Source organism: Corvus kubaryi, unplaced genomic scaffold, assembly GCF_017639235.1.
Source record: "Corvus kubaryi isolate FWS band 111438036 unplaced genomic scaffold, C.kubaryi_AGA036_p1.0 37249, whole genome shotgun sequence".
NCBI lineage: Eukaryota > Metazoa > Chordata > Aves > Passeriformes > Corvidae > Corvus > Corvus kubaryi.
In genome coordinates this window covers 4,126,206-4,140,961 of record NW_024581072.1, presented here as the reverse complement: position 1 = coordinate 4,140,961, position 14,756 = coordinate 4,126,206, and the positions used below count along the sequence as shown (strand labels likewise).

At 40.4% G+C, this 14,756-nt stretch overlaps 1 protein-coding gene across 6 annotated transcripts in view; it reads right to left on the bottom strand.

Annotated features, from left to right (window-relative positions):
* Window positions 1-8,473: 8,473 nt before the first annotated feature.
* The window catches only part of PCGF3 (polycomb group ring finger 3), a 56,277-nt gene continuing 49,994 nt past the window's right edge, over window positions 8,474-14,756 (bottom strand). For all 6 annotated transcript variants that reach the window (XM_042023505.1, XM_042023504.1, XM_042023506.1 and 3 more), the window contains one exon: window positions 8,474-13,802. In XM_042023505.1, the coding sequence (XP_041879439.1) occupies window positions 13,755-13,802 (48 nt within the window). In that variant the 3' untranslated portion in view covers window positions 8,474-13,754. The remainder of the gene's footprint in view (window positions 13,803-14,756) is intronic.

Genomic DNA, 14,756 nt, shown 5'->3' with positions numbered 1-14,756 from the left:
GCTCCCTGGAACAGATGGGAGAACTTCTACTCATTATAAAGATAATTTATTACTCGATTAGACTTCTGAATTTTACATCTTTCTACTATCTTCTCATCATTTCAAATATTCCTATATTGGAAAGTTAAATAAAATTTGCAACTATGAAATACACAGGAATTTCTGCTGGTTTCCCATAGCTGAGTTTATTGCACGTATCTCAACCGCAAGTTTCCTAGGGCCAACAGTTAATTTGCTTCAGATATTAGCTATGAAATCTCACAGAATCCTGCAATCCTCAAGTGTCTCTCTAAGGCAGCCAATGATCAGCTGCAGGCTTAATAAAGAAACACTGGAATATGAAGGGACACGATGAATATTTAATCACTTGCATGCATTGCTTTTTAGGGTACCACAAATATTTGGAGAACATCATCTCTGTCTTTCTCCAAGTGTAAGACAGGTGGTGCTAATGAAACTGCAGTGGGTGGGTTTTAAAAATACCTCCCTGCAGAGATTTTTAGGAGTGGTTTATGTGACTCTCATGCAGCTTTCCTCCAGTACTATTTATAACCAGCCCAGCCATCTGAGCTGCCCTTGAAATATTTCATTATGTCAGCATATAACATTCTGCATACACTGCTGGTTCCCTCTGGCGCAAAGCAGCTGAAAGACATTGTCCTGCAAAGAGGAGCTTTAGGTTATGTTCCAGAAAGTCGAGGAAAGCCTGGAAGGACCTCCAAAATGATCCAGACTTCCAGGACTAACCCGACTTAAACTCACAACCTGTTTCTATAGCAAAGCTGGAAAAGGTCAGCTTTACCTAAGTACTTCCAAGCTTACTGCCAAGCAGACCATGAGAGCTCTGCCTGTCCTGTCCCCAGGCCTCTTCATTCTGTCCAATATTGTAATCAGTGAGCCAAATCTATTGAAGTACCCACAGACTGCACATAAAAAGCATGGCTGGATGATGGAAGTTTTACAAAATGGTTAGAGTAAAGCAAAGCTGACCAGGATGAAGAGAAGATATCAAACAGCACATTAAACTAAGCTCAGCTTTTTTTGCACTCCCTGGACTAGGAGGTGCTCCGCAGAACCCACAGGTAGCTCAAGAAAACTGGCTTTTGAAAGTATGAGCATGGATATACCCCCAGAATGTAAACCAGGAGGAGGCATAGCATAAAAACAGCCATTAGTTTAAGTGCTCTCTGAATGTCAATCATCCCTCCTGTGACACTTCACAACAGTCCAGCCCCAACTGTGACCCCACTTCCAGTCTGTCTAGAAAGCCTGTTGCTTTGAAAAGTCATCAGGTAGCTGCCACACTGCTGTTAGGGCACTCAAAGCCTGTGGGCAGCTCAGCTTGTACTTATTTTGCCAGCTATAATCCTTTATTCTTGCCTTGAAGAAACATATTCCATGCCCAGGAAAGCTGAACACATGAGGAGAGGAACCTGTGCAAAGCACTTACCAAACCTCATGATGATCACCTACAGAGGCTTTACAGGAAGAATTATTCTTCCTGCAAAGCTGAACACTGCCACCACTTTGTAAGAGGTGGGAAGTATTTAACATGAGCATGCTTGAGACAGCGTTAAAAGCAATTTGCTTCTTCTCTTTGTTACAAAGTAGGTGGTGGGCTTTAAAGGGAGTTTATTGAAAATGCCTTGGAAATTTCATAAACCCACAAAGTCTGACTGCAGCTGAGCTGAGATGTGCTTCCTTGTCCATGCAAGGATGACTCGCAGCAGTGGGCATCCTGTACAGTCTTTCCAACAAGAGAAGTGAGCAAGATCTGCAACCAGCTCTTGTCTACTACCCCTCCTGCTACTCTGCATGTCCACAGCAGCAAAACTGAATCACTTCTGCACCAGGATGATATATTTTTAGCCTTTATTTAATTCTGACACAGGGACACAATGGTAGGAAAATTAATGACTCTGGAGGAGCCTTGTCTGACACCTCCCAGGGCTGTCCCAGGAGAACATCAGCCCAATGTTCAGGTTCAGGTTCATACCCACCCTTATGAGTCATTCAGGAGCAGCTCTCCAGATCAGGTGTCTGAGGGGGTTTGCTTCCTAGGGCTATGAGATGTTTTATGAAATGCAGGGAAAAAGCAGTTCTGGATTGCACAGGACTTATTATGGGATGTTTGGGGGAGGAAACAAAGGCAGAAAAAGGGAGAGGCTTAGGTGATTTGAAGGATGAAAAAACCCATAGGAAAACAGAGTTGTAAAGGTATTTAAAAGGAGCAAGTTTGTGTAAATAGTCAGCTCATCACTACTTATGTCTTACCTGGTGTACCTGTACCTGGTGTGCATCTGTCTCATCTTCACAGTGAATTCCTTCCTGGGTGTGAGGGGCACTCAGTTCTGCATGCAGGCATCGGGGGGGGCTGAGTGATGTGTGTGTGATGGTCAGTACTAGCAGCTGGAACGGAGCTGCGCCCTCCAAGGCATGTATGCCCATGCAATAGCAACTGGAGAGACTGGGATTCGGGGTCCAGCTATCAGATGGGTGCTGGACTGAGTCCAGCCCACCTTGTACTGAGTAAACCTTTTCTGTGAATGACTACAGGTGAAGCTCAGAGGCCCCAGCACACACAAACACACACAAGCCTGTGCAGTCCACATGTTCTGTTACTGGTGCCACTTCTGGACTTTTGTTTCATCTTTGGTTTCTAGAAAAAAGTGCCTGTGTTCCTCAAAGCTTTGCTCTTCTCTAACAAACACACTTTTGCGAGCAGTGTGCTGTTTGCAAAAAACATCTGGTTTTTTCGCTACATGGTATGCACGACTGGCTGCTCTAAAACAAGCCGCAAATGGCTAGCAAGGAACACAGTTTTAAAATAGACACATTGCACAAAAGACAAAAACCAGATGCATGAGTGTTGTGGAAAGCCCATATAACTCATGACTTTCATGTCTGTTATCAAGAAGTTGGGTTTATGCACAGTGCAGAACAAAACCAAGAGGTTTCCTGAATTACAATTCTAATGGTAAAAGAGATGTGTTAGCATACAGCCCAGTATAAAGTGCCAAAGTCAGCTGTCCCTAGTTTGTCACCTTATCTGCAGCCATCATCTACCCCATCCACTACTCTCTGTAGATCTCTAGATTCCGTAGTTATAAGGGGATTTCTAACTGCTTTTATGCTGCAGTTCAGAGAATGGATCTACCATGCCTTGGCCAAATGTTTGCTTCCAGGGTGGTCAACTCAGCAGTCCAACACTGCCCTGTAACCATTAATAATCACTGAATGAACCAGACCAAAAAAACACTTGGAAAGAAGCTGCCATAGTGTGATACAAGATGCCCTAAAGTGAAACAAAATAAGGGAAAACCAACTAAAGAGTTCTTTGATAAGGAAAGAGCTGCAAAACTGCAGCTAAATCAGGAAAATCCAGTTCTAAAATAATCAGAGCCATTTCTGGACTCCAAGACCAAGAAGACTTACAGAAGTGGAATGAGCAAAGAGCCTGAACATGGTATAAACCTTTGAGGACTTAGAATGACAAGTTATGCCTGCTTCCATCTTGCAGAAATCTTGCAGACCTGTGCTCCCAAGACTCCTGTGAGTAGAGGCCAGCAGATGGATGGGATCTAGCTGACATTGGCTCTGGATCAGTACTAAGTTTAAAATAGCTGCATGCCTCTCTGATAAAACTGATCTGTGAGAGGGAAGATGAATGATAGGTGTATCACTGACTTACCAGTTAATGACTGCACCCTAGCTGTCACTTTGATGGTGTGGCATGCCCATTCCCTCAAAGGTATGGCTTCTTTTCCCTGAGGCTGGCTGGCTGGTAGCCATCCATAGAGCTACATGTTGTGTTTGGATACCTTTCTTGCTGCTTCCAGGGCTCACCTCTCCCACTGGTTGCTTGATCACCTCAGAGGTGATTCAATGACCCTGGAACACCCCAGGGCACAGTTTCTTCCCCCCCAGCTGTGACTGGCCACCTCAGAGTTTCTAAACAAGGATCTCACTCCCTCACATCCACAGGGCTCAATAATGGCCTTCTTGCACAGCTTCTGCACTGGGGCAGCGGGGTCACCAGGCAGCGTGCAGGGACACACGCCCAGCACCTCCAATATGCAACAAGACATCAAGTGGTATTGTGACACAAAATCCAAAGCAACCTCATGTACTGGAACAGGCATTTCACAACTCACCTCTCTTTTCCATTGTGCTCTCTTCCAATTACTTTGTACTCAGAAGTGTACTGACTTCTCAGTCATCCCAAGCAACCCCTGTGAAGCCCATGGTTTTTCTGTTGTCTAGGAACAGAGTTCACTGTTTGACAGTCAACTTGCCCTTCCTGATGACCTTCAGGATCTCCTGTAGAATTCCATTTTTTTAATTTGACTTCAAGTTAAGTCTATCATCAGTTATGTAACAGTGGCTGTTCTTTCAGATCCACAGCACAATTACATTTTGTATGTTCCAGGCACTTAGTGTGTTAGTCTACACACAGTTCCTACCTCTCCCATGAATTATGGATAATGATTCATTAGTAATAAAACCAGCCTCCTCTCCAATTCCAGTACAAAACACAAAAAACAGTAGGTAGTTTTTAATATCATGCGTACTTGTATCTGCAGTTTGTACCTGTAAGAAACTGATAGTAAGAGAAAGGCTGTAAAAAGTGCTTTGTCATTATGTCTGCTTACCAAAATCTCTTTTGAACACCTGAACTACGTGCAGGCTGGATTGTGAGCAGCTCGGCTTGAGGCCCGTAAAAAGGAAGGCAAAACCGGTGCAAAAGTACGGAGGAGAAAGAGAAGGGCAGAAACTCTGACCCTTGTCTTTCCCCCACTCCCTCCATCGCCTGCTGCGAGACACCCTGAGGCCTCCGGGAGCCGACGCCGCCCGCCTAGGGAGAACCCCCAATCGTGCACCCCTGGACCGAAGTCACGAGTGAGCTGTTGAAATCCCTCCTCTCCCTGCTCCTCCGTTCCGTGGCGAAAGCACCGCGAGTGGACCGAGGCGCGACCGCGAGGATCGGGCACGGCGCCTGCATCTCGGAGGACGGGCGGCTGCATTCGAGCTAAACTGCTCCCGAGATCGGAAAAGGCAAATAAGATTCTCCAAACGGCAGAAGGCAGTGAGAAAACGGCACAAATTGCCCCGCCCCCGTCTCAGGGGCAAAAAACACCGCAATAGTGCGGTGGTGAGATATCCTGTACTTTTTAAAGTAACCTTAGCTTTTTCTAACTTTTCTCTACTTTTACTTTCTCTTTGCCTCTTTTACTGTTAAATAAAATATGTCGAAAATTTTGGTACCAATGCTTAACCTCGTTTTGGTTTTAATCTTGTTTCTGGGAATAATCGAACCTTTTAGTTCACCCCGCCTTATTTACAGGGAGTTTTCTTTGCTCCTCCGTGCTGCGGGCGGGTGGTAACAGCACCGACAGCACTGGCTCCTGCTCCTAGCGTGAAGCAGGAAGCTGCACTGTCATCTTCACCACTCTCAGCACGATGTGCAAATGGACCACGGAAAGATGGAGAGATGAAGCCTCCTCATATCCAGCAGGAAGAGCTTCCACATCACAGCGACAAAGGCAGTCAACTCACAAGGAAGCAAGAGGATGACGCCCAAGGCAAGCTGAAAGCACATTTTGTTAAGAAGGACCCTGAGAGATCAGACAAATGATACCAACATGCTAATCAGCTACGGAAAATACTGAAGGTGGGGCCCATCTAGTATCTTAGCCCTGTGAACTTTCTTTAAGGCAATGTGAAGTACCCCACTTGCCCATCACAGCCCTCAGGTGAGCAACTCTTTGCACCTGTTTAGCCTCTAGCCATTCCGACTAAAAACCAGCAAAGTTACTGTGAGACCTTGTGAGCCTGAACAGAACTATGTCAACCTTGTCTGTAAAGGATACTCAAATCTCAAACAATTCTTGAAGAGAGAAATGGTGAAGAGTCCCTGTCAGATCAGAAGGCACAGACTTGGAACTGCTTGTTTTCTAGGGAAAGAGGAGATAGTCATCAGCATAAGAAGCCTGTTTTCTCTTGAGTCACAACACACAGGATCTGTTGAGGGTGCCAGTGACAGAGGATCCAGAAACAACAACTCATTGTCTGTGTTTCAAACCAGCACTGACCATTTTTAAGCAATGCCCATTGCAGTGGCTGCAGTAAAATCTAGAGAAACCCTCAAAGCTGAGTATTTCAGCTGAAATCAAGTTGCAGCTGCAGTCTGTAACACTGACATGAAGCAGAGAAAGGAATCTTTCCCAGAGCAGGCCTAAGGGGTACATTCTGCCTGACATCCAGATTCACTAGTGTACTATCAGTCTCTTTCCAGGCACTCCTGTAAAACAGCAAAATAAATTTAGAACAATAATCCAAGTAATGCTAATACAGTCCATTGCAGCTGGTTACAAAGGCATTACTTAAATGAGAAAAGAATTTGGATAATACATTGTATTAAAAAATACACCAAAACAGAACTTCTGCTCTGCACCCTGCTGCGAACCAGCAGAAGAGACCAGAAGTAGAGACATTATTTACCGCATCAGCAGTCAGCACTGTTCCCAACAGCAGTGGAAACTGTCTATGGTACAGCCTTAGAGCATCCAGGATCAAAGACTTTGTGTTCTCTTGAACAAGGAGTCAGGATTCAGGCAACAGACAGTGAACTTTGCAGCAAAGGAGAAAACAAATAAATTGCCTTAAAGAATTTTATGGGAATGAAGCTTCCCTTTCTTCAGGTGTGTGAAGAAACCATTGCAATCTACAAACAAGGGCAGGAACAACAGGCAAGGCTTTAAGGGCAACATGACCTCATGGAAACCACCCAATCAGTCTTCCTATTAAAGCTAATGGCTTTCCTTTTTGTTCTGTTCTTTTTTCCATGGACACATCAACATGCAATCATTACACGCAACACACGAACCACAGACATGTCCAATTTAAACCCTTCAGTAAAACACCTCCACATAGTGACAAGTGCCACATGAAAGACTAGACATATTTATACAGATGTGGACCACATCTTCCTCTTAGCAGCTGAATCTCTCAGACTACTCTTGTAAGCCTTTTTCTCCACTAAGGCCAGATCATTGCTTGACTTTCTCAAAGGAAAACTAATCAAAAGGAAGCCTACAAAAATCAAGAATATAAAAAGCTAAATGAAGATGATGTTTGAAATAAAAGATGTGCAGGAATTTGTTACAGAGGTATATAGGGATTTGCATTGCAATACACCTCTATTCAGATGTGGCACTGGATTAAGCCTAACCTGAGTTGAGACCAATTTAATCCTGAGTGACTATGTTTACATCTGGGTTTAAACAGCTGCATTTATCTATCTTAAATGCACATATTCAATTGATATGGACTTTTTTCTCTGACTGCTCTAATCCCAAGGAAGAAGTTATTGCACAAAAAGAGGTATTATACTCAAAGTAATGATTTTTATGGCAGAATACTCAATCAGCAAAATAAGAAAGTATCAGTTACAAATAAAGTAAGAAATACCAGTAAAAACTTTCTAATATTGTATTACTTCTGGGGAAAAAAAATGTAGTTAGTTCCTACTGGCTGTGGGGCAGGTTTATGCTTTCAGGGCTAGCTAACACAACTGTTAGCACAATTTCTTTTTGGGATGCTGGGGAATTTTAATCAAACAGGAAAAGTTTTTACTTTTTATTTATTATATTAACACCATGTTCAGGAAAGGGAGGGAGCCAGACTCATCACTGGTTACTTCACAGATAGATGGAAGCAAACAGTAGTACAAAGTTCAGGTAAGTATTAGAACCACTTATAATAAAGGCATGGAAGACTTACAAAATGTAACACTTGCTGAACCAGTGCTAACTTTCATTCACTTTTAAGTTACTATACACAGGGACCTTTCTGCAGTCAGTCTCTCATACTGGTATTTAAATGAAGTCTTTAACTGGCAAATGCCTGATTTCCTCAGGACAATTATGCATGGGTACTATCAGTGCAATTCAGAAATACATGTATGAATAAAACCAACTTCAAAGCAGCCCAGAATTGCTGGCAGTTCCTAACAAGCCAAGAGCGTAAATAAAGGTCCTGCCCTCTCAGCACGTAGAGCAGTTCACAAGCTATACATTTGCATTACTGCATGTAGATGCTGCAAGAAATTCAACTACTGTAGCATCTGTTTTGCATTGTTACTGTATTGTCTCAACCAGGCATTCGTAAGGGTGGGAACACATACAGGTCAGGTAAGTACCTTTTTATCCAGGTACCTAAAGACACCAGGATAATGCTGTTCTCCCTCTTGGTGACTGAAGCCATTTAATTTCCTATCTGGCAGTTACTTGACATGCACTTGTCACAGACATACTGCCAGTGAAGTAATACTTTAGGCCATCCTATATTTTATGACAATGCAATGCCACACCACCTCTGTTTCAGTCACACTGCATTTATTCAGTGCTAAGACAACTGCTAGTTCCTTATGCTCCCGGGAGAGAATGGGACAAAAACTTCCAGCCTCACAGCATTTCAGTTAGTTTCTCTGCTTTTATTAACAAGCATATAATATTCATTGGCAAAACACCAGATACAAGCTTCACTATCATAAAATCAAAACATTAAGCATTAATCCCCAAAAGGCTTATTCAGACAAAACTAGCCACCAGTAGTACAGAAATTACACAGCAACACAAAGCATAAAAAATTGTAAACTTTTAAATGAAGCTAAGCCAAAAATATGGTTTTACACTCTGACAGTTCCAGAATCTTTATTATGCCACATATGAGGATAAAAGGCTTAGTGGTTGCACTGGCTAATTGTCCCTTTACTGCAAAATAATCCTGTTGCAGAAGGAAAGAACAAACTTTCCTTTTGTCCAGATAAGTCACTTGAATTAAAGATTCCATCAAACCAATACTTTCAGTTTCAAACAGAAATAACAAAAATAGTGGAACATCAGTATTCAAAACTCAGGAGTTCTTCCTTCAGCCATACTTATCTGTTTGCATGAACGATCCCACTGGTTTCTGTGGAACCTCCATGTTATTAGTAAAGTTACCAATGTAGATGTTCATAGATTTGGACATTTAGTTCCTACCCTACCACCAGGACATGGATAGGTCATCGTGGCTTCAAAAGATTTCCAAAAAGCTCCAAGTAGGATAAAATATGGAGCAAATAGTGGAGTCACACCTTTAATTTGCAGAAGCAGGTAAAACATAATCCGTTGACTTGCCACAAGACCCAAGTTCCTAGGTATTTTTTGTCCTGACTGCAAGTTGTGATTAAAGCAGAGATTGAAGCATTGTTCCATGTTCTTTAATGTTGCTCTCTGCAGCTTTTTCTTCAAAAACAGATCTCAAGACCCAAGTAACATTTAATTATATCTTATGTAGGGTGACTCGTGTGTGGAACAATTTCTTTCCCTGTTATCAACTTTAGGCAGACTAACTGAAGTTGCATTAACGTTTTCAGAGAAACATCCAAACTGAAGTGATTACCTGAGGAAAAGCAGAAACTTGATTCTTCTGTTCAGTAAAGCCTTCTGTACAAACCGTGTACCTAAGACTGATCTCACTGATGTACAGACTGGTTGGCTTTTTCCTATTATATTTATCTTAATGTAATATGCGGAATGCTGTAAAATAGCAAGTTATATTTGTCATCTAGTAGAAAAAAAAAAAAATCTGTAAATCCCCTAGGACTGTGTTGTTACAAAGACAATAAGAGCCAGATGAGCTTTCAAAGGCTCATAGCCTATTGGAAAAAATAGCACCATCACAGTTGTAGTCTGATATTTTTTACGGTCCCATATCTCCTGAGGTGACAGTGTTGTGTATACTATTGCACAACCAGTAGAAAAAAATATTCCCAGGTTTGATGGTACACAAATATACCAGACCTAACAATGGCACAAAACATTTTCAGATAGGCTGCAAGTCTTGGCGATTGCTTCCACAATTCACATTAAGGTTTCTTGTAAGATCATTTATTTTAAAATATTGCTGACAGATAGTTCTTGTACTTACACAAATTTTAAATCCCCCATTTCACTCTTAAAATAAAAAATGGAACAAAGCAAAAAACACACATGCCCACCCCCAAACAACAGCCCCAACAAAACTCCATTTGAACAAGTGAGAAAAGCGATCTACATTCCTTTTAAATGTAATGGTAAGTAGATGCTACATTTACAATTTAAACATATGCCTAATAAATGCATGTTTCAAACCTATTGCACAAAAGCATAAGTAATGCTCTTTATCCATACAAAACAAAAACATACAGATGAAAGCTACGCAAACTCAATGTAAAAGGAAGAAGCTTGTAAAAACATCTTACAATTTCATTTTATATGCCCGTAAATAAAGCTGGACCACTGAAACCAAAAATACTTGGGATGGTAAAATAAGACAGAAGGCTTAAAATAGAATAAATAATTTTATAAAGATAAAATTTAAACCCCCAAATCTTATTTAAATTCAATATTATATATTCTATCTGAATTCTTTATTTTTAATGAAAGTGTACTTAATGAGACTCTGAGCCTGGATGATTCATCAGTCTCACTGCTGCTGAGGATAATGCAACAAGATACTTCCTTACTCCAACTATTTACCAGCGTAAGAAATTGTAAAAACTACTTCACAGTAATGGCATCTTCACAAAAGCCAAAATAAACTACCATGATCTCACCAGGACTAAGAAATATCTAGGGCCAAGTTCAAATTTTAGTTCAACTTTGAACAGTATCAGGGTTACTTTACCCAATACAATCTTGTTATAAATTGTCTCTTAAGTGTCACAGAAATGAAACAAGGCTCTGACCCAAAGAAGACCTCATTCTGCATTGTAGCCTTTTGGTGAGACGAACATATGGTCCAGACACAGTCACACCATTCCCAAGGGAAATTTTTGTAGTGAAGATGTTATCACATGTAATTTAGAAAAACAACTGAGTAACTTTGGGATTTTTTGTTGGTTTGGGGGTTTTTTGTTTGGGTGTTATTGTGGTTTTTTTTTACTGGTGCGGTTTTATCAGATTAAACACATTGCAAAAGCAGTTACACACAAATACAAGCAAAAACCCCAGCTATAGGTATTAATACTGGCTTGAATTCATGTATCCGTATAGTTATAAACAGAGTTTTCTATATACTGATAGCACCATAACAAATTCAAGTGATTCTAAAGATGGTTATAAACTTGTAAGTTTTGTATTGTAAGTTGTTACAGCAAGAAATAGATTTGAAAGGCTTCGGAATTTATGTGTTCATAATTAATTTCTCAGTTGCTCAAGTACACAGGGAGGTAATGAAGTCCCAATGTACTTTAACAGCACTGCGTCAATATCTATTCATACAAAAGTTTTCTGCAGTACACACACTTGAGGTAGACAGATCTCATTTATACGTGTATATGTATATATATTTGTTTTTGTGTGTGTGTGTATACATATATATATGTTTTCTGATTAGGGTGGTTAATCAGAATGCTGTCTGGCAGCTTTAGTTTTATGTCTACATCAGGTACAGCCACTGCATGTATACTCTGGGTGCACAGAGCAGGGAGCCTTACAGTCCTGTCCATATTCTCAGTGCCTCACTGGCAAAGCCAGCCTCTTATTTACACTAGAACAGCAACAACCATGTAAAGCACATCTCCAGAAAGGCCCAGTATGTCAGCTTGTGTACACATCCACACCACTGGCATTCACTGTTTTCTTGTAAAGTTTAAAAAATGGTAGACATATGATCTCATTTGCTCTTTTCTGCCAGATCAAGTAATGCAAAAGACAGAAAAAAAGCTAAAAATACACATATCTGAGTCCACAACAGTAAGACAAAATCAGAGCCACATTTGATTCCATGAATCACAGACATGCACACAAGAACCAGACATGGAGTTCTGTGTAACTAAACATACAAATGCAGCTATCTGAGACTTTCACCTGCACGGACAGCACCATGTTCTGGCCTTTGCGTGGCTCTCCTTTCCATCTCCACAGTTTAGGAGGCTTCCTTTCACTCTCTGCTCACATACGTTTCTTTTTTTTATTTCCTTCCTATTCACATCTGTGACTGTAATCAAAAATTTTTTAAAAAGCCCTGTTGCCAAAGGTAAGCACAAGCAGCAACAGAGCTGGGAAAGGAGGACTGAAGACTCCAAAGAAGGAAATTAAGGGACATGTGGCTGAGGAACTTAGCGCTTTGAAAACTCAAAAAGAAGATGATTTAAAATGCTTAGATAAATCTCTTGCAGTATCAGCTTCTGGTTATCAAGTAACACTTTCTGACAGAAGAAGCAAAGGAGCACAGCAAGAGGAAGCAGGGCTTCTTATCCAAAGACAATTTATCAAAAAATAACAGGATTTAATAATAGGAACAGCAACTAGCTTTTTCAGCTGACAGGAAAACTCTTCCAAATATTAGGTTAACTATTTCCAGCTGGCAATAATAGGGCATAGACTGTTTTCAGTGACTTGACACCTGTGCCAGACAAATGTTCTCACAATCATACTATATATACCATAGTGGATTACATCTTGCAGGAATCACTTTCAACTACTGTTTTTAAAAAGTGAGTTATTTCAAAAAGCCTTATAAAAAGTGCAGTGAGCCCTGCTAAGTGCCATTGAGGGTGCTTTCTATAGCATACATAGTTACATGTGTATATAGAGGTATGTACCCATACATACATGAATGTGTATTACCTTGCATCCATTAGGGCTGATGCAAGCAAAATTATTAGTTAAGGCCAAAAGGTGCTAAAATAATCTTATCTGACTCCCCCTTCCTCCCTACCCCAAGTGAGCTAAGAACTGCAGTAAGGAAAATGCTATGGTTTCGTAAGAAAACAGCTAAAGAAATATAAAGCTGCCCATAATATGTGAGGAAGTTTTAATCCATGAAATGAAAAATCTTCAATACTCCCAAAGTTGTCCAAGAGCCACTGTTTCAATACCTAGTGATAGCAAACTCTCTCTAAATTAAAAACTGATTTCTGCAAGCCACAACTACATAAGAAATGTTTATTTTTTAAGAAATTCACAAATCTAGCACTTGTGAGTATTTGTCATTACGTGGTGCAATTTATACCATAGCAAAATATATATCACAGCACATTAAAATCAACTGAAATTATTTCTATTAGTCTTACCAAATTAACATGTATACAGAAATATCAAAACTTTATTAAAACACAAGGTGAGGGAGAGCAATAACTGGGCAAAAATGAATTTATTGGTTTCCCATATTTTTTTAAGTTTTCAATGCAGCATAATAAATTATCACCAGTCACTGTATTATTAGGTATGTTCAATGCTCTACAGAATAACTTGAATAAAGCCAATGCAATCAGGCATACTATATAAGACAATAACACTTTGCAAAAATATAGTTTTTAAAGATTTAGAATGCGAAAAGTAACTAAATGCAACTTGGTGTCAAAAGCAACATATTTATATCACCCCACAACACTCTAATTTTTTTCTGTGTAACTGTAAGAGACAAATCAAGCTGAGCTACATGGAACTGTGAAGTGTTTTCAGTATCTGTAAACTTAATGCTGGTAGTGTCTTGCTGAGTTGAAACTTCTTTCTTCCGTACAAAAAAAGTATAAATATTTTCTGCCCAGAAGTCTAGGAAATGCATCCCTAGAAGAAATATTCAGGACAGTCCACTATGAAAGCCCTCCAGTCTTCCAAAATTATTCAGCTGGTTTGTGTCATGCGATTAGTGATGCACTAAGAAGGTGCCAGATGATAGTCTCTGCAAAAAGCTCTGTCCAGAAGGACAATAAAGTTCCCTTACAGCAAGTCCATTTTGGGTCTATAATGTAACAGTAGAGGTGCTTTCTGCAAGACAGAAATACCAGTAAGTTAAAAAACAAACCCAGAACTGATCTGTTCAGTAGGAGGAACTTCTGTGTCATAAACTAAAGCTTCAACTAAAGATGAGAGCAGCTATCTGATCTGTCAAAAATTCACCAAGACAAAGACAAGGTGCAACTTCATCTTCAAGAGATGAAGAACCCTTTCCCCTTTATCTCGGGAGCAGATCTGTTTATCTTGGAAAACTCCCTGAAGTAAGGGACATATCTAGAAAGCAGCATTAGAGTATGTGGTACTTCATATATAATGGCTCTCACTTGATTCTTGTTCTGTGAAAGTATCTATTAATTTTTTTTTATGAATAGGTAAACTTGTAAGAACCAGAACATCCTGCACCATGGAGTTCTGTGTCTCATGAAAACAATTACTTCTGCTTGTTTTGTTCTGGACCTTCCAAGTCTCAGTTTCATTTTCCATCTACCACTTCCTTCACTTGGGAAGGCAGTTTACAGTTCTGTTTTCTACACGACTTACACAGGTCTCCCTAATAAAGGTGAAGAGTAGACTGTACAGATGCACATCAATTTGATGCTCCTGTTTGGTTCTCCCTGCTACCCCACAAATTGCTAACATTTCCATTGTATCCTTTTATCTACACCTACATTCAACTTCAGATGTTTGTTAATCACCTGTCACTCAGAATTGTAGACTTCATCCAACATTTTATCATCAATCTGTCACTAACCTAAATAACGACAATGCTGTCACTGCACTGTTGATGAACTACTCAAATCCATTTCCAGGTCATTCAGAAACACCATACGAAACGGATTCCAGCAGGATTCCACTTGTGACATCTCTCCATTTTTAACACTGACCACTGACTTTATCCTGTGACTCTTATCCAAAGCCATTGAGTGATTTCACCTCAGTGTACACTGTATGCTCAGAATGTGTTGCTTTTCCATTACAAATACA